General features: G+C 38.5%; 1 protein-coding gene across 4 annotated transcripts in view; it reads right to left on the reverse strand.

Moving 5' to 3' along the window:
• Positions 1-7263: 7263 nt before the first annotated feature.
• FBXL4 (F-box and leucine rich repeat protein 4) overlaps positions 7264-20829 on the reverse strand; it is a 76846-nt gene continuing 63280 nt past the window's right edge. For 2 of the 4 annotated variants that reach the window (XM_029944579.1, XM_029944581.1), the window contains exons 8-9: positions 18602-18914; positions 10085-10698 (exon numbers count right to left, since the gene is read on the reverse strand). In XM_029944579.1, coding sequence (XP_029800439.1) covers positions 10535-10698; positions 18602-18914 — 477 coding nt within the window. In that variant the 3' untranslated portion in view covers positions 10085-10534. Of the gene's footprint in view, positions 7368-10083; positions 10699-18601; positions 18915-20829 lie in introns of those variants that run through there. The other 2 variants (XM_029944582.1, XM_029944583.1) reach the window with 2 other exon arrangements.

Raw genomic sequence — 20829 nt, forward strand, 5'->3', positions numbered from 1 at the left:
AAAATCTGGTACCCAAAGTGAAAGGTATCAAAAGTAAAAATTCTTGAGGTTCCCAAGCTAAGAATCTTTGTTATAAAAATGTGTACATATCTTATCAATGTGCCTGCATATACATTAGTGATAGAATGATTTTATGTAGTCTAGAGTTTGGCATATGATAGGCATATATTTGAATTATGGTCATTTGTGTTTGGAAAATAGGGGTAATGAATCTCCATGACAATTTCATAATGTAAAATAGCACCAACACATGCAGAAAGGAAATGTCACAATTTATCTGGGGATACAATTTTCAAAGTCCATGGAAATATAGGGAAATGTTTTTATAAAATTATAATCCCACAAACACACAATGCTCTTTCGATTTACATGACCGATGTCAGATTTACATCAGCAAAAACAATTTGCTTCTCCTTGTAAGTTTTTTCAAAGTATTTATCTTCTTAGTCTTTATTCTTTTTTATAATAGTTTATTGTCAAATTGGTTTCCATATAACGCCCAGTGCTTCTCCCCACAAGTGCCCCCCTCCATGACCATCACCCCCTTCCCCCCCTCCCCCTCCCCCTCCCCCTTCAGCCCTCGGTCGTTTTCAGTATTCAGTAGTCTCTCATGGTTTGTGTCCCTCTCTCTTTCCAACTCTCTTAATTCTCCTACTGATGATGATTTGATAATAGTGTATGAAACTTCTTAGTTTTATTCTTTCAATGTATTTGGTGGCAAGGAAGAATTTCATAGATTTTGAAAGACCACTTGACCACAGATAATACCACCTCGGCAGGAAAATGAGCTGTGACTTCTTTTCCTATTTTCATCTGGCATTGGTGAGTGGGAGACAGTTCACATCAACTCAAAAGAACAAAGTGTGTGCATCTCATCCCAACTCAGCATTGAGTGACTTCACACAGAAAGCTGGAAATCAGTCCCAGTGGGAATATTTACATGACAAAAATTGGAATGCCCTATAAATCTGGGCTTTTCTCCCACCGGGGAGTTGGTGGTTAAACACTTATCCAAAGGCTTAAAAAGTCACCTTCTTTAACATTTGATACTTTAATGTTCAAAACATTAAAAAAAAGAGATGGCTTAATTTGATTTACGAGGGAGGATTGAAGGCTACTGAGTTAAAAGCAAAGCTAGTGTCTTGCTACAGAGCTTAAGGACTGAAGGTGCTAAGGAATAAGGCAGATGCTCCAGGAACACTACTATTCTTTCTGCTCAGACCCCAGGCCCCGGTAAACCTGACAGAACCGAAAGTAGGAAATGAGATCCCTGACTGGCAAGGAGTGCATACACATAGGCACTCAGAAGATACTTTGAAAGACAGAAGCAGAATAGTTGTGTAATAGTCTAATATATATTTTTTTCTCTTTTCTGTATAACTATGCATGGTCAGACACAGTGCTGACAAATGTTAAGGTAGCATATGCTAGGTACACACATGAAGGTCTTCCAATTTTACAAATATTTCTGATTATAAGAACCTATGGATATTTATTTTAGGTTTTACTGGGTGAACTTATTTTTAGAGCTTTTCAACAAAGGAATCAGGGCTTCAACACTATCAATTCTTTATTGGGGTATCTGTCAGCAAAATCATCTCAAATAAGAACAATGGTGTGCCAGAATCTGTATTAGTATTAATAATTCTCTAGCTTTAATGACTGTAATCTCAGCATCATCTTACAAATATTCTATGGAAAGCACTGCAGAAATATAACTTCCCACTAAAAACAATTAACAAAATTAAACATATTTACCTAGGAGACTGAAAAGAATATATTAATATATGTATGACTACACATACAACAGAGTTCACATAATATAAAAGTATCTAAGTGGGAAGAAATGGTCTTGTAATAAATTACAAACTTCTTTCATTCATAGACTTTAGCAAAACAGGTGCTAGCTCTTAATTGTTGTTACTGTAACTTAAAAAACCTTACTACATATTAAACATTTTTAACTAGTCACTGCTCAGAAGTTTATTTAAAATTTCTTTTTTTTTCTATTACTACAGAGTTGGTTATTAGAATAGCTCATGGACTAGCACAACATATAAAGAGTAAATAAAGCAACTTGACCATGAAATCCTACATACAAATATAAAATATCATCAGAGAGTACAGCAGTTCCTGTAGCCATTCTGATGACTAGACTGTCATTCACATTCCCCAAATTTTAGGATATCAAAAGTAAATGCATATTCCAGAAATCCAATACAGGAAGAAAAATCAACTTACAAATTATGGGCCCAAATAAAAAAAATCCCTGCTCAGAAATACCTTTTTAATCGTATCGCCAGAGCATTAGTCAACTTCCTAATCTTCCTCTTATTTTTTTATTGTAAAGAAATTATAATGCAGGATCTTGAAGAAGCATTTAAAAGTAACTGGAGTGAATACTTTTTTTAAAAAAATGTTCATTTATTTGTGGAGAGAGAGAATGCACGAGCAAGTGCAAGCTGGTCAGAGAGAGACAGGGAGACAGGTGACCTGGAGCGGGTTCTGTGCAGATAACCAAGAGCCCAACGCAGGGCTGAAACCCACAAACCCTGAGACCATGACCTGAGCCAAAGTCAGATGCTTAATCGACTGAGCCACCCAGGCGCTCCTGTAGTCAATACTTTTTATAAGACACCGTGTACTGCTTAGTAACACCTTCTAAAGTGTGCTCTGAGAGACTAGTTTCCAAGAAATGCTGACAAGTATTCCACAGAAAGTTGGGAAATGCCACAAACCTTCCCTCATCTCACTTTCAAGGCGTCCGTTAAATATTAAAAGTTCTGAAGTTCAGCAGTAAAGAAACTTGCCTAATTGTGTTGAATCCGTGGTATCACATGCTTATTTCACCATAGAACTTTTTCTTGGCACATAAACCACGCTTGAAAATTGCTCTTTGGTTATTTATATGCATTCTGTAAACCCTATCCGCCTACCTAGTATGTGCTAGCACAAGAGATCTCAACATATACTTGTCCATTTACATATATTGTTGACTAAGTGGATGGATGAGTGTGTCTTATCTTGGGTACTTCATTCCATTCTCACTCAGCAAAGCAATTTGGGCACAATGAGAACTACAGAACTTAGGAGCTAGTTAGTAATCAAGGCACCAGCTTCTATAAAAAGCAAATGCCATAGTACACGACACCTTGTAAGTCAAAGCGGGGAAATGAAATACTGTATCAAACTCTTGTTTAAGTAACAAACCAACCAAACTTAAGTAAATAAATCTTATCTGAGGGAATTCCTGAGCAAGGGAAGAGAAGTAAATAGCAATGCGAATACAAGGCTGCAGCTTAGTTGCAGGCTCCTGTAATCTTAGAGTTTAAAATGAGCGGATGTCATCTCGTAACATTGAGGATGGACTGCGGGTGTTCAGCGCACAGATGACGGCCCATCTACCAGGCTTAGCCTCGTCTAATTTCATAGAGGCTGTGACACAGACCTATTTACCCAAACCTTCCATTATACTCAGCAGTGCCCTGAAATGATCAATTTTGAAAGTGAGCTAATGAGATACTCAAGCTTATCTTATTATTCTGAAGTACAGAATAATACAAACAATAAAAATCATTAGATATTGAACAGCATTTTTATACAAATAAAATTTAAAACATCTCAGTTAGCTGTCTGTATAGATTCTCGTTTGTAACAGAAAGAGCTGTTTTATCTTTGGTGTAACCTACTCAATTTATCTGATCACATGACTACTTTGCTTTTAAAGTTTTCCTTGAAATTTTATAGCTAAGACTGCACTAATTTACTTTGCCAAATACACTGATAAAAAAAAAAACTTTCTTTCCTCCAAAAATGTTCACTTCAACATAATTACCTTTTGTCTTTCAAAATGTAATCAAATAAACCATCAGTGGTATTCATATGTACAAAAATTTAAGTGCAAAATCCAGACCTACAGGCCAAAATCTTAAATATACTTTCTGCTGTGTCAAAGGAAAAATCTTGGCCTCTGTCCACATTTATAAAATATATATAATAAATCATGATCTCTGATTAAAGTAATTTATCTTTTCCCATTTGACTTGTGGCTATTGCTGTCAATCATCACCTCATTTGCTTATTGACATTAATGTATGGCTAGAGACCTAGGCTACAAGAAAAAAGTCACAGCTGCTGGAATAGTGTTTTGCAATAGCTGTCGTTCTGGTAAGGGTCACTGACCACATTTTTGGAATGGCTAAGAAAGAGAAGTTCTTGTTAAGTATTAAATGTGCTAAAAGGGAGGAAACTAGATGCAACACTAAAAAAATGTGTGATAAATTGCTTTGAAACTGAAAATTACTGTGTCAAGAATAGGCATCCTTTAATACTATAAACTAAAAAATGAAAAGTCAAACAATCGTTTTTAATTAACGTGGTAACCAAATGACATTTTTACTTGGTTTTATATCTCTTTGGTTAGTATTGCTATATTTGTAAATATGAGTTTGCCATCTTTAGTTAATTCCCGAAAAACACCAAAAATAAAAACACTTCTGCAAAATAAATCACTTTTTCTTTGCTACATATTGGCTCAAAATTAATCACCCCAACAAAAAGGAAGCAGGTTAACTGTGTAAATGTTTTTCTATATACTGTATATTTTTAAGGTCTTATCTTAGGGCAGTTTAAATTGAGAGGTTCCTTTAATTATGTTCACAGAATCAGGGATATATCTATTACTAGTCACTGTGAAGATAACTTATCTTACCAAAATGCTAATAAATATTTTTAAAAAATTAAGTTACTTGACAATACTAATAACAATAGGTCATTTGGCATCAAACTTTAATGAATAGTCTACATATTTTTTCTTGTTAAGGGAACCCTTGTCCACTGTTGGTGGGAATGTAAATTAATATAGCCATTGTGAAAAACAGTATGGAGGTTTCTCAAAAAATTAAAAATAGAACTACCATACGATCCAGCAATCCCACTCCTGGGTATATATCCAAGGGAAAGAGAATCAAGACCTCAAAGAGATATCTGCAGCCCCACATCCATTCCAGCATCTGTCAACAGATGAATGGATAAAATATGTGATGTGTGTTTATATATATTATCATATATATTATATAATTCTGTATATTATATATCATCATATTACAATATATTATGATTTACATATAATATACACTATATTATGTATCTGGTTTATACCATGTACATATATAATAATGGAATATTCAGCCTTGAAAAGTAAATACTGCCATTTGCAATAAGATGGATGCACCTGGAGAACACTGTGCTGGAACAAAGCAGACATGAAAGACAAATGCTGTATGATCTCATTTTTATGTGGAATCTAATAAAATAGTCAAATTCATAGGAATGTCAGGGTTATCAGTGACTAGGGGAGGGGGGAATGGGGAGATGTTGGTTAAAAGAAAGTTTCAGTTATGCAAGATGTATACGTTCTGGAGAGCTAACTTACTATGTGACTACAGTAAAGAGTACTTACTGTATACTTGAAATGTGCTCGTCATTACCAAAATAAAAGTGGTATCTATCTAAAGAGATACATTATTTAGCTTGAATGTAGACATGACTTCACAATGTGTATGTAATGTATATCAAATCATCAAATCATATACTTTCAATATATACAGTTCTGAGTTGCCAAATATACCTCAACAATAAAGAAAACTTCAAAATTCTCTTTTGTTATGGTAAAAATTTTTGTTTTTTTCTAAGTCAGTAAAATACTGTTCTTCATAATAAAAATATAAATGGTAAAGTGAGAAAGATAAAAGGTGAGAAGAGGTTTGATAGTGGTGTATAAAATTAGGAGTGGGCAAATCTGAGCTTAGTTATTAACTGATTTGAGAATATCCTAGAACAGGGGTTACAAATCTGGTCCATCAACCAAATTCAGACTGCCATTTAAAATGGTTTTTCCATTTTCTATTGGTAAAAAATAAAATTAAAAAATAAAAGCAAGGATAGTATTTTGTGACACATGAAAATTACATGAAATTAAACCTTCAGTGTCCATAAGCAATGTAGCCACATTCATTTATGTGTCGTCTATAGTTGCGCCCACCCCACAGGGGATAGGGGAGTGGCTACAAGAGAGACCTACGGGGCCCTCCTTGCTCCCCTCTGCTGCTTGGCACATTACAAACCCCCGTGATGCAGTTCTAACTCCTCACATTCTGAGTACCGTACATCTTGTCCTACCACAGTATTTATTTATTGCCAGTGGATACTCAAAATGCCAGAACAAAAAAAAGAAAAAAAGAAACATGGACTGCAAGTTTCATGGCCTGAAGGCACGGTGCAGCGTGGATAATTTTGTTATCAAATCAGATGGCAAAGTATTGTGTTCAACATGCTAGCTGCTCAGGAAGAGTACTACACAGATGCTGGAATTCTCAGATGAAGTACTCATCACAGTGGCCAGCAAAATGGGAAAATTTAAAGCAAGATATCTCATCTCATTAGAGAATTTCTTCATAAAAATAAAAACATGAACATAAAGCTGCAGCCAAACTAAGCTTCTGAGTGGTTCATTTGTTAGCCAGGCAAGGAGAGCCTTTTATCAATGGTGAGTTAATTAAATTGTTTTTGATTCATCAGCTAAAGTAAAGTGTCCAAAGTAAACTTGCTTAGACTATTTAATTAGCCTTTTGGCAAGAACAGTCACTCGAAGAATGGAGAACATTGGGAACAACATCAACAGTCCATAAAAAAAAAAAAAACCAACAACAACAAGCAAATGATTCTGAGTGGTTTTCCCTGGCTCTTGATGAGTCAACAGATGTCACTGCTACTGCCCGGTTATTGTTTATTTGATAAGTCAATGCTGAGGTTGGAGTGACTGAAGAGTTAGTTTCTATGAACAGTCTGTGTGGAATAACTACAGGTAAGAGTATTTTCTAAGAAGTTAAGAAAACATGACTTGGGTACAACCTGAAGTAGAATCTGCTAAGATGTGTTACATTTGGTGGCAAAAATGTGTGGAACAACAACAACAAAAAGGCTTAGGTGGTCAAATTTACAAAACGTGTTAAGATGTAAAGTATTAAAACCCTATGGTTATTAATTGTATTATTTATAGCAGGTTTTTGTGGAAAACACTTGACTTTCATCTTGTGTTAATGAACTGGTGCTCTGAACAGTGAACTTCATGTAATCAGCATCAGTGGTTGTCTTTTGTCAGCTATGGAAGGTGACGTCCTGATTTGTCTGACCACACTGCAGATGGCTTAGCAGTGGTAGTTTTATTGTGAGTTTTTGGGTTCAAAACCGATACTGCAATTTTTCTGGACCAGAAAAAAATCATCTCAGCCATCATTACAGAACTCTGAATGGCTTCGGAATCTAGCTTCTGTTGCAGACTTGATGATGTTTTGTAATGAATTCACCTAAAAATTGAAATAGCGCAAAACAATGGAAACAGTTACTCCCGCTGTCTGTAGGATACAGGAAAAGGCTCCTCTGGACTCAAAGAGCATTCTAGAGTAGTGCTTTTCAAAAGGTGCCCTCAGACCAACAGCATGAGCGTAGACTGATTACTCATTAAAATGCAAATTCTACTGAATCAGAAGTTCTGGAGCTGAGACACCAAAACAGTGCTCACGCACGAAACATACACTAGAGTAATTTTGATGACAACTAACATAATTTGAATCACAAAGTAACATCCAGGAGCTTTATCTATTCCTGTGCTTGCAAAAGGGAAGACAAGAAGCAGTATCTCCATTGTCACACGAATCTGCAGCAGATAATGTTTTCGAGCTCAAATTACGGTTCAGCAGTGTTTCTTTGGACCCTGATGCAAATATAAAGGAAATTTCCATTTTTCAAAATCCATTCAATTGCGCAATTCATGAGCTTCCACAGTAACCTTCAACTGGAAAGGATTAATCTGCAAGGTTCTAGCATGGTAAAAGGAAAAGACCAAGGGACAAAAGAATCTAATAGAATTCTACCAATGCCTTCCAAGCAATAAATATGCTCAGGGAAAATACTCTCATAGATTAGCATATGTACCTGCCAAATCTTACCTCTCTAAAAGATATTTTCAAAGACAAAATATGTAAAATCTTACTAGAGATCAACATTAACAGATGAATACTTACCATCTATTCTGATGATAAGAAATAGTAACTTTGAATCCCAATTGAGTGAAATATTATCCTCCCCATGATTATTTCATTCTCTTTAGTAGAACTATGTGTCAAAAAATTTGTTCTCAATTACTATGTTTTGAATTCTGTCAATAAAAATTTTGTGGAAATTCATTTTCTCTCTCATGATATCACACCTCCATAATCATCTCAATTCTGCCTCTTAGTCCATTACAGAAAATGTTTGCTGACCTCTGCTCTGGAATCAGAAGCCACCCTGCACATTTAAAACACAGGTTGACGTGCTGCCTCTAAGCCAGATGTCCGAGGTGTGTAAAATGGCTCTGCCATTAGCAGGTATGGAGACAGGAGGAAGTCCTCCAATCTTTCTTTGCCTCAGTTTCCTCAACTGTAACTGGAAGTAAGCAATGGCCACCTTACAGGGTTGTTTGAAGATTAAGTGACTTAGAAAATGCAAAGCCCACCAATGAGGGTCTGGCAAAGTAAGCATCAACTCAATGTCGGTGGCTAATTTAAGATACAGGTACTACTTCAGCCAGTTGGCAGTCAAATTATAAATCTCATCCTCCTAAAAGTTCCACCAGATAAAACATCTAAAATGTTTACATATACGTGTGAGGGGAATAAATCCAAGTGCATGAGGTTAACAGTGTAGGATAACCCAGCCCTCCCCCAACTGGCCCTTGCTTCTGCCATGAAACAGAAGATAGGCTGAGTCCTACCCCACAACAGCAATCCTCGTATGGATGGTTTCTGATATGGAAGAGACTGTACTGCTATTTTAATATTTCAAATGTCACAGTATTAATTCTTTATATTCTAGAAAAGAATAAGCATATTACTAATTTATAACATTTACATTAAAATTTTTTAATGTTTTATTTTTTGAGAGTGTAAGCAGGGGAGGGGACAAAGAGAGAGGGGGGACAGAGGATCCGAGGCAGGCTCCGTGCTGACAGCAGTGAGCCTGATGTGGGGCTCGAACTCACAAACCATGAGATCATGACCTGAGCCGAAGTCAGACGCTCAACTGACTGAGTCACCCAGGAGCCACTATAATCTTTTAAAGTATGACATATTACATGGCTTCACTCAAAAATATATTCTTACTCATTCAATAACTATTTATTGACTATCTAATATTTGTCATATACATAAATTCACTAGCTTAAGCACATTGGGGGAAAAATGCTTTCATATATGTACTTTTGAGAATGCCCTCAAAAATTGCCTAGAGATATATATTAGTCAATTTTTAGGGTAAATGTGTTTTTTCTTAAATGACTACAAGAAATTCTAGAGTAATGATGTCCATCCAATATGATAACCACTAGCCTCAGGTGACTACTGAACACCTGAAATGTGGCTAGTGCAATTGAGCTATGGAATTTTTAATTACACTTAATTATAATGAAATAAAATAGCTATATATGACTAGTGGATGCCAGACGGGACAGCAGAGTTCTACAGGATTATTCTAGGATGTGTAGACATTGGGATTTAGCAGTTTGTCCTATGTGGGGAAAGTAAGTTTTATTAACACTATACACTTAATATTAGTTTGCTACTTAAAACTTCCCTGTCTTCACATGCCACAAAATACTTTACCTTCTTAGCAGCAGAACTAAACCAATTCACTATTTAACAAAACAATGTTTGTTTTTCCTCCACTATAACTGATTTCTAATTATTTAAGGTGCTGGGGCACAGAAAAATATATATACATAAAATCCACATGTATTTCGCAAGTCTTAAGCCTGTTCCTCTGGCAAATTTTTATGGCATCTGCTAATAGTTGGAAAGCTATTTTGTTTAGTAATTTACCTCTTGTTCTTGATTATGCCCACATTTTTACACTGGTATTATCCAGTAGTAAAACAGGTAAATAAGTCAGAAAAATGGAAAAACTAAAACTTTCAAGTTAGAAAGTTAATATATCAGCTTAAAAAATAATCACATCATGAAAAATAAGGCTCTTCCTCCAATTAACTTTGAAAATTCTGTATACACCAAACAAAACACTGGCCAGGTCATAATAAGAAGACATCTTTATATGGAGGTGTGAAAAATTAATTTTATTTTTAAATATCATGGTACTTTCTGGCTCAACATGTTCCTTTAAAAATAAGTTAAAAGGTTTCCATATTACTCTTTGATTACACATGTAATTATGGACGAAAGAATAATCTTGCTGATTAACATAAGGTAAAAATAATGTGACCCACTCATATATTCTTCAAGAAAAGCGCTTACAATATTTTATGAAAACACTTGCTTATATTTTTACTTGATTTAATGGGCAATTTCATATTTTTCTTTAAAATCAACAAATGCCTTAATGGAGCAGTAAGACATTTCTGCCATTAAAAAACTAAACAAAACCAATGCTAAAATAAAACCATACAAAAGTACATTGATTTTATTATAGAGCATATATTAAATCACTGTGTAAAGCTCTTTTTTATGAATACTTTTGGAAAGCTCACATTGAGTTCCAGCACAGCTCTGTTATCAATCTGTGAACAGAAGGACACATCAAGCAAGCAAAGATCTTTACAGGATTCCAGAAGTTTTCTCAAAGATGCTGGACTTACCATTCTTGTTCCTGTTAAATAAAAATAAAACAAAACACCTTAAATGTCTTATTTATGTAATGTCCTGATAAAAAGCCCCTTTATTATTATTTAAAATGCATTTAAGATAAATTGCCTTTTAAAAATAAAAGCATTTCTTTCTTTTTTTCAAATTTATTTTTTGAGACACAGAGAGCGAGAGAGCAGGGGAGGGTCAGAGAGAGAGGGAGACACTGAATTTGAAGCAGGATCCAGGCTCTGAGCTAGCTGTTAGCACAGAGCCTGATGCTGGGCTCGAGCCCACGAACTGAGATCATGACCTGAGCCGAAGTCGGACGCCCAACTGACTGAGCCACCCAGGTGCCCCAAAAGCATTTCTTTAAACAAAAGACCTATTGAAATAGTCTTGGAAAAAAATACAAACTGAATTCTCCCAGACAATCTGGCATCTAGGATCTGGATTTTGTCAATACTCTGCCCACGATCTTCATTCCTACCTCCTACCCCTCCCAATCAGCTCCTCCAGACTTCCCTATTTCTGTCACCCAAGTTCAAAACTGTTTGCTCATCTCGTTTTCTTCAACCCATGGGTCAAGTGAGACAGCAATGCTTACAGTGATTCAACCTCATATTCCATACAGTGCAATTACTGAGCAACCATCCCTGCAGAAACTTCTGCTTCAGGCGCTGGAGATGCAAAGATGAATAAGGCATGTGTCTGCCCTAAGGAACTCCTTGACCAGAGGAGCTATTATTATTGAAAACAATTACAAACAATTAGATAAGCAGTGGGTATAAACTGGCATTTCTGGAAGTCAGATAATGAGCAGTACTGTTTAGCCCATGTTAAATCTGAAGAGACTATGAGACATTCAGATAGAAGCTAAATTATATATATTATGAAAAGCACCTACTTAAAGCCAGCACTCAATAAATAACAAATATCATTAGGCTTGAAGATATCATCTGTTGTAAAAGATACCTTGCTTTAACACAGGTTTTCTAGGGAGAAAAAAAACTCACTATCATACCACATAAACACATCTACTGTGGTGGGGACTGAAGTTTCTGACATGTTAACCTATACCTTTTCCCTTGAGAAATCCCTTCTCCTCCCCTCCTTGCCATGGGCTCCAGAAGCAGTAACTCTACTGCTACCTTGACTGTGGCTGGCCCTCTGCCAAACCCACACAGATTCTCCTGGGAATCTACAAGTGGAATTTGGTAAAGCCTTCAGTGTCCATAGATCCCTTGAACTGAAGACACAAAAAACTGGGTTGGGACTGTTATATAGCCATGTGTAGCTAGGAAGACAGAGATGGCCAGCATGACAAGAAAAGAATAAGGCAAAACCAAAGGGAAAAGCAGACATAAAAGTATCTGTGAGTGTACAGGGACAGTGGGGGTAGGGGCATGTGCCTGAGCATGAAGGACAGAAAAAGAAAAAAGAGAAAACAACTTCTTTGCCTTAAAAACAATTTTTTAAATGTTTATTTACTTTTGAGAGAGAGAGAGAGAGACAGAGTATGAGTGGGGGAGGGGCAGAGAGAGGAGATGCAGAATCCAAAGCAGGCTCTAGGCTCTGAGCTATCAGCACAGAGCAGTAACTCATGGATCCTGAACTGAGCCAAAGTTGGACGCTTAACCAACTGAGCCACCCAGGTGCCCCCTTCCTTGCCTTTTGATAGATTTCCAGTCTCTGTTGAGGTCTGACCATAGCTCCTACTTATGCATCCCAGAGAGATACCTGTATCTTCATAAGAATGTTCCTTCCTTATGTGGAAGTTACCTTGAGTGGGCTTCTGTTGTACGAGATCAGAGAACCTCAGCTGGGGACACTTAGCTATGTGTTCTTCATCTAGGATTGTGACTGTTTTCCATTTGCCAGACTTGGTCATTAGCAGCTGAGTTTCCTAGTAAGTTAGAAATTCCTAAAAGCCTAAGAGAATGGAACGTCAGGGAAGAAAGTCGGGACACTGAAAACTTACCAAGGGTAGGGCGCCCAGACTTAACGCTTCTGGAGCACTGCGTGCTTGTTTTCTTATACACTTAGGACAACTGTGTTCTCAGTCGGCTTGCCCCTTCAGGGCAGGGACCACATCTATCTTGTTCGCTGACCTATCTCCGGTATTGGAAACAATGCCTGACATAGTGTATGCTCAATAAGTATGTAATAAATGAAAGAATGAAGGGATGGTGTTGAATTTCCCAATACCATCAGCCTGGTTTGGACCCTTATTGGATGGATTACTGTAGCTAATCTCCTGCTTTTGATTTCCTCCCTCTCCAATTCACCTACCACTTGTTTCTCCATTAATATCCCTAACACAGCTCTAAATCTATCACTCATACTCCGAACTAAAACTCAGTAATAGCTCGTCCTTATTGAATTTTGTGCAGATTCCTCATCCTGGTGTTCAAAACTCTCCATTATACTAAGGTTCAAAGTCAAATTACATTGCCCATTCTCTGAAGGTATTCTGTATTTTTAACTCCCATGCTTTTGTTTCAAACTCTTCATTCTCCCTAAAATGCCCTCCTGCCTCTATTTCTGTTTACTTTTCAAGGATACCTTTCAAATACCTATTAACCTTTCTTTAAAAAAAATATTTTTTATTTTAGAGGGAGAGCATGCATGAGCAGGGAGGGAGAGAGACAGAGAGAGAGAATCCTAAGCAGGCTTCATGCTCAGCACAGATACCAACACGGGCCTCAATCCCACCATGCTGGGATCGTGACTAGAACTGAAATCAAGAGTAGGACGCTCAACCAACTCTTTAAGTCTTTATGTCTCCAAGTCTGAGGTGAGTCTCCTGTAGTCAGTATAAAGATGCTCATTTTTTTTAATCCATTCTGCAACCCTGTCTTTTGATTGGAGCATTTTGGCCATTTACATTTAAAGTAATTATCAATAGATATATACTTATTCCCATTTTATTATTTGTTTTCCAGTTGTTTTTTGTAGTTCTCCCTGTTCCTGCCGCCTTCTCTTGTTCTCGTCCTTTATGATTGATGAGTTTCTACAGTGTTATGTTTGGCTTTCCTTCTCTTTATTTTTTGTGTATCAATCATAGGTTTGGTTTGTGGTTACCATAAAATTCAAATATAGCATCCTAAGTATATAGCAGTCTCTTAATTTGATGAACTTTAAGTTCAAATGCATTCTAAAAACAAAACAGAAAAAGAAAAAAAACTTCTTTTTCTTTTCCCCTTCATGTTTTACAAATACGTTGTCCCATTTTACATCTCTTTATTTCTAATTTTATTATGTCTAATTATGGCTATTTCTTTTCTACTTAAAGAAGTCCCTTTAAAATTTTTTTGTAAGTCTGGCTTAGTGGTGATAAACACCTTTATTTTTTGTTTGGGGAAACTCTTTATCTCCTTCAAATATGAATGACAACCTTACTGAGTAGAGTATTCTTGGTTGTAGGTGTTTTCCTTGCAGCATTTTGAATATATCATGTCATTCCCTCTGGCCTGCAAAGTTTCTGCAGAAGAATCAGCTGATAGCCTCATAGGTTTTCCCTCTAGGCAACTTTTTGTTTCTCTCTTGCTTTTAAGAGTCTCTTTATATTTAACCTTTGAAATTTAATTATTATGTGTTGTAGTGCTCCTTCACCTTGTTTGGAACTCTCTTGTTTGATGTGGATGTCTAGTTCTTTCCCTAGATTAGGGAAGTTTTTAGCTACTGTTTCCTTAAGTTTTTCCAAGCCTTTCTCTTCTTCTTCTTCTGGGACCCCTGTAATGTGAGTGTTTGTTTGCTTGATGTTGTACAAGAGATCTCTTAGTCTATCCTCATTTTTAAAAAGTATTTTCTCTTTTTGATGTTTATCTTGGGTGTTTTTCATTACCCTGTCTTCCAGAGCTCTGATACATTCTTCTGCATCTGCTAATCTGTATCCCTTCTAGTGTTTTCTTTACTTCAGTTATTGTATTCTTCAACTCTGATTGGTTCTTGTTTATATTTTTTCTCTCTTTACTGAAGGTTTCACTGGCTTCTTCCACTGTTTTCTCCAACCTGGTATTTTTATGATTACTATTTTAAATTCCTCCTGTTTCACTAAGTTCTTTTCTTTTTCTTTCTTTTGGAGCATATTCCTCTGTCTCCTCATTTTGCTTGACTTTCTGTGTTTATTTCTATGGACTAGGATGTATATCTACTTCTCTTGAACTCAAAGGAATGGTCTTGTGTTTGGTCTTCCCCTATATAGACTACATGCTTGGTGATTTTGGCTGGCTGGCTGGCTGAAGCTGTGGCTGGCAGGGACTGGGGGAACCTGGTACTTTCCACATAGTGAGTGCCCTACTGGCACAGCTAAAACTGAAGCAGATGCAGGTCAGGATGTTCCAGGGTTCTATGCACGGAAGGCACACTAGCAGGACAGCTGAAGCTGAAACAGATGCAAGTCAGAGTGTCCCAGGGTGCTCTGTGCAGGGACCTTGCTGGAATGGCTGGAGCTGATGTGGTGTGCAGGTCAGGAGATCCCTGAGCTATCTGTGCAGAAGGCACCCTAGCAGGAGAACTGAAACTAAAGTTGGTACAAGCTGAGGAGATGTGCGGCTCTACAAACAGAGCCATCTTGGAAGGACAGCTGAAGCAAAAATGGATATAAATTTGGATGTTCCTGGATTGTCCACACAGAGGGTTCCCTGAATGGTGGCTGTAGTTGGGGTGGGGTACAGGCTGGGAGGTCCTGGGGTATTCTATGCGGGGGTTGTCTTGGCAGGACAACTAAAGCTCCACACAAAACATGCTCTAAGGACAGCTGAAACTGTCCCATGGTGTTCCATGGAGCAGGCGCCTGGCTGGGTGGCTGGAGCTGAGGCTGGCATGGATGGAAGTGTTCTGGGGTGCTCCACACAGGGTGTGCCCTGGCAGGCTGGGCTGAAATCAATGTGGGTACGGACCTGGGACTCTCAGGGTGCTCCACACAGGAGGCACTGGCAGGATGGCTTAATCGGAAGCAGACGTCAGCCAAAATGGTGTGAAGCACCTGCACTGTGGGTGCCCCAACAAGCCTTCTGAAGCCAAAGTCACGTGGGCCTGGAGTGTGTTTGGATGTCTACACCTGTGTCACCTTGCTGTGAAGACTGGGGCTGGAGTGAGCACTAACCAGGGGTGTCCGGGTATGTACAGCTCTGTTGCTGCCTGGGTAGGGCAGTTGGGGATGGTGTGGGCTAGGGGCCCAGGGCTCACTGAGGCAGCAGGCCAGTCAGGGTGCCAGACTGTGTACTGGTCTGCGCTTTCAAGGTGGAGGGGGAGTGCAGAGCGTGTACATTAGCTCTTCCCACCCAGAGAGCATTCTAGCAGCTCTCCCCACTATTTGGTGCAGTTCTAAGGTTGATTCTTTCATATGCTAGTTGCTCTTTTGAACCATGGCTTTTAGAAAAAGAAAGTAATAATAAGAAGAAGAAATAAGAAAAAAAAGAAGAAAAAGAAAGAAAAAACAAAAACAAAATAAGACAAAACCAAAACCACACAAAATAAAGCCCCCACCCCTCCACCCCCACCCCAAGGCTGGCGAGGACTTGTGGACCCTGGTTTCACTGAGGTCACAGGTGCACTGTCATGACCAGACTGGCTAGTGTCCAGATCCTGCTGGGGTCTAGGCTTTTAAGGTGGGGTGGGAACACAAACCATGTCGTTCGCCAGTCCCTCTGCCCTGGAGAGTGAGCCCACAATTCCTCTGCCGTTTGGTAGAGCTCTACTGTTGTCTCTTTTATGTGCCAGTTGTCTCTCTTCTCCACCACGGTTTTTTTCTTGTGCCCAAGGACAGAGCTCTGTTCCTGGTCCCTCAGTACTACACCTCCCCACTGCTGCTGGCCTTGTCAGGGGTGAGGGTTCCCTTTGTGTCTCAGTTCTTCTTGTTGTTCTCTTGCATTCTATCTGGTTGTGCAGATGTGTAGTCAGCCCCCAGTTCTTTCCGGAGGAACTGTTCTGTAAGCAGGTGTAAGCTGCTGTGTTCCGGGGAGCTAAGTTCAGAGTCATCCTATGTTGCCATGTTGGACTGGAACTCTCTATATTTCCTTGCTCTTGCTCGGGAAAGTTACAAATGTTTTCAAACAAAAGCCATTATATTTCGTACTTATTTTTCTTTTATGTTTCTGTCAAGTAATTTATATGTTTGTAGGCTGTTAGGCCACCTGACTGCCAACCCCATGGTTCACCACAAGTGTGCTTTTGTCTAAGGATCAGTGTTACCAACTTCTTTGTGGTTCTGTAGCATCTCGTTCAGACACTGGCTACTCTTCATCTCTACTGTATGAGGTTCTGGGGGGAGGGGGCTGTAAAACAGGTATTAACCAACGCCTGCCCCATCCTCTGAAGTGAAGCCTAACATGATCAACAATACAGTTTTAAAGGCCTTGACTCCCTTTCCTCATTCTCTCTCATCTTCTTGAACTTTCCAAAAATATTTCTCCTACAAAAGGTCTAGATTAATTCAAGGTGGGCAGGAAGGAAAAGAAATAAGCAAGGAAAGTAGTCGTGGTGTTATGAAAAAAGAACACTCACTATTTGAGGGCCCAAAACCTTGCATTTGCACCCCTGCTCTGCCGTATATTAACTGCTGGGCTGTAGTCTCTCTTCTACGAAAACACAATGACAGCCAACTCCCTGAACTATGAAAAATAAAGAAAATATAACACAGATGAGGTATCTAGCCCGAAGTGTACATGTAACAGGCAAGAATGTCTCCCTAAACGTTTGGGCCAGAGTTTCTGCCTAAAAGTAGCTTGAATAAGTAAGATGCGACCACATAAGCAACATCCACAAATGTATCACAAACCTGGACTGTGCAGAGATTTTCAAGGAAACGACAAACTCAGATGCTGAAAATCTTCAGGTTTTCCTGCTGTTGAATGTTTAATAGACAGGAAAGTATAGAATCCACTCGATGGACTAACCTATTAACACTAACAGGTTACCAGAGAACACAGTACAAGTGCTTTGTGAGTTCACAAAGTACCAACTGTGTGGGCAATTTTAACTATGGTGCTGCCAGCACTTCTGGCTAAAGTAAGAAGTCACAAAGCCTCACAGGGCTCCCGGCTGATAAACTGCAAGGATGCAAGGAAGGAACCCCAGAACTGGAAAGGATTCTCAATTGACTTGCCTTGCGGTAGAACAACTCCTAAAATCTAGAATTATCAGAACTAAGATTTGACAATATTCCCTAATTACGAGTTTAACATCAAGAAGCATAATGTATGTATTTATATACATATACATACATATACATATAATCCATTTGTATAAATGTTTGTATCTATATATGTGTGTGTATATATATAGATATGTATATGTATATATGTATCTATGTATATATGTACATATATACACACACACATACACACATTCATATATATATATACATATGTATAACTCATTATACAAATGGATTAATTTCTTCTCTGTCTTTAATAAAAATGGAGAATATAGCTCATATAAGTTCTCACTCTTCTTACTAGACCAAAAATTAATGTTTATTTGGAGCTTTCTGATATTCAACTATAAAATTCTGTTACTGTACTCACTCTTTTATTTAAGTACAGATATAATTACTCTGTATCAACTGGCCTATCTTGCACTTCCTCAAACCAACCTGGCTTATTAGGACAAAATTTTATTGATCCAAGAAGATGTTTTTTTTCCTTGCAAAAAGTCTGGGATTGCCTTTCACGTCAAGGCTTAAAAAAAATTTATACATGGGATACCTGGGTGGTTCGGGCAGTTGAGCATCCGACTTTAGCTCAGGTCATGATCTTGTGGTTCATGAGTTTGAGTCCCACATCGGGCCTGCTGCTGTCAGTCTGTCAGTGCAAATCCTGCTCTGGATCCTGTCTCCCTCTCTCTGTCCCTCCCCCACTTGCGCTCTCCCAGAAATAAAAAAATCTTAAAAAAATAAATAAACGTATGCACTGTATCCTTACCTAATATGTCCAGTTGCCGTAATCTGGTACAATTGCATGCCAGTTCTTCGATGTCCGTGTCACACACAGATCTATTAGCCGTAAGAAAGAGTTTCTGCAAGTTTGGGAGCTGGCGTGCCAGTCTGGCGAAACAGCCGGTGCTGCTCTGCAGAGTCGGGCACCAGCCAAGGTCGAGTTCCTCCAGAAGCGGACACCCGGAGGCCAGTTCTGCTATCCCCTTCTCAGTGATATCCTTACATCTCCACAGATCCAGAGTTCGGAGTTTTTTACACTTGGCTCCTATCATGCTGGCTATCACATCATAGTCTTCAATCTGGAAATCAAATCATTGCAGTCTCTTACATATTATGCTCAGGAATACAAGCTGTGTAGAGCAAGTTAAAACATTCGTAATCATCTCCTATTGTTTGCTTCCATGTGAACAACCCCATATTCTTGTTAATACAGATCTACCCACTCATCTCACAGCTCTGCCACTGTTTCATAAAACAGCAAGAATAATCACTGACTTAAAAATCCATCTAACAGAACTCTAGACAGAGGGCCTCATGAAATAAATCCCAAAGCAGTATGAAATCATTGGTCCCTCACAACTAATGTGAGGAGTCTGTGTTGTTCCTGTGTGCCTTCCATTTTTACCTTGCTGCTGCTACCATTCACAGGGCCTGGTTTCTTCTATTTTCTATACAATTAATCAACTGTGGGGGTATGTTACGATTCCCCTGATAGAGGTGGACACTTCACCATGCTCTAAAATGGTATATGTTGAGAGTCCCAATAATGATACTAGTTTGGGGTTAAATGAGGCCTTTAGGGACTAAGTATACAACACAAAAATAATTTAGACTGTGATATGCTCGTGTCGGTTACTGGAGGTGGCCGATGGTCTACTTCATGATCACAAGATAATCCTCTACTAAGCAAGGATTAAACATTTCAGTTCATGGGCTTTACATGCTTTAATGTTTTTTCTGAACAGGTTTCTTAAGAGTTTCATTTGATTCTTTTATAATCAGATATCAAAATTGTCACCAGAAGTCAAAAGGAAACAAAATAGCTAACATTTCCAGGTATTATTTCCTTGTGTTCCTTAGTTTATTCGTATCTTCAACTACCAGGTGCTAGCACCACTCCAGAGGCTAGGAACAACAGTGAACCCAAAAACAAAGACTTTGTTCACATTTTTAAGAGAGACCAAGGAGCAAAATAATTCCAGAGAGTGGTAAGTGGTATGAGAATAATAAAACAAGTGATCGACTGCCAGGTACGCAGAGTGTCACGTGTAGTGGAGGAAGGGAGGGAGGGGTGATTGTTGGGATTTCCAGGAACGAGCCTCGTGCATTCAGGAACAGAAATAGGACCAGGTATGGCCCAAGAGGAGAGAGGCCGTGAAGGCAGAGAGATATGCAGGGGCCAGGCTACCAGGCCATGAATTTATTTCAAGTACTAAGGAAATCAATGGAGGGTTTGAAACGAATACGACTGACACTAAAACAAAAACAAACACCCCTCTGGTTTCTGTGTGGAGGATGTTCTATGGTAGGTAAGACTGGAGGAAGGAAGCCCAGCAAAGAGGCCTGCATTCGCTTAGTGGGAGAGAGAGGGGCTAGCACTGAGCTTGCAAGCAGTGGAACTGGAGAAATGAACAGATGTGGAGCTCTATGTTGAGTCAGAACTAAGGGCTGATGGCTTAGATGAAGTCATGAGGATTGCTGCGGTTCTGGTCTTCAGGAACTGTGCATGGTAGAATCATGCAGAAGACCATGAGAAACAGATTTGAGGGGAATACAACTACTTAAGTTGAGTGTACCCAAACAGTACAAAACTGTAACTCTGAAAATCCGTGAAGCCAATAAACCCCTATACAAAGAATTGTCAAACTTTCCAAAACCCATGATGCTTACTGCTATTGTTTTGATAGTCAAAAAGAAAATCAAATGAACCGTCCTGCCTTGTGGTCAACTGAAAGAAAAAAATCTGAAATAAACATGGTATTAAAGTATCAACAGAGATCTGTCTGTGTTACTGTTCTGATGAAGCCTGGACCTGTGGCGAGATGGGCACAGGGTTCCTAGGACAAGGGGCCAATGTTTCAACCACGATGTAAGTAACAGCATCAGCAATATCAGGAATATTTCTGAACTTCCATGTCAAGTCCGTAACAATTTCCTAACAAATATCAAAAGCAACAATATTTTACCGACAACTACATGCTTTAATTAAAAAAT

The sequence above is a fragment of the Suricata suricatta genome, chromosome 7 (assembly GCF_006229205.1).
Source record: "Suricata suricatta isolate VVHF042 chromosome 7, meerkat_22Aug2017_6uvM2_HiC, whole genome shotgun sequence".
NCBI classification, from domain to species: Eukaryota; Metazoa; Chordata; class Mammalia; order Carnivora; family Herpestidae; genus Suricata; species Suricata suricatta.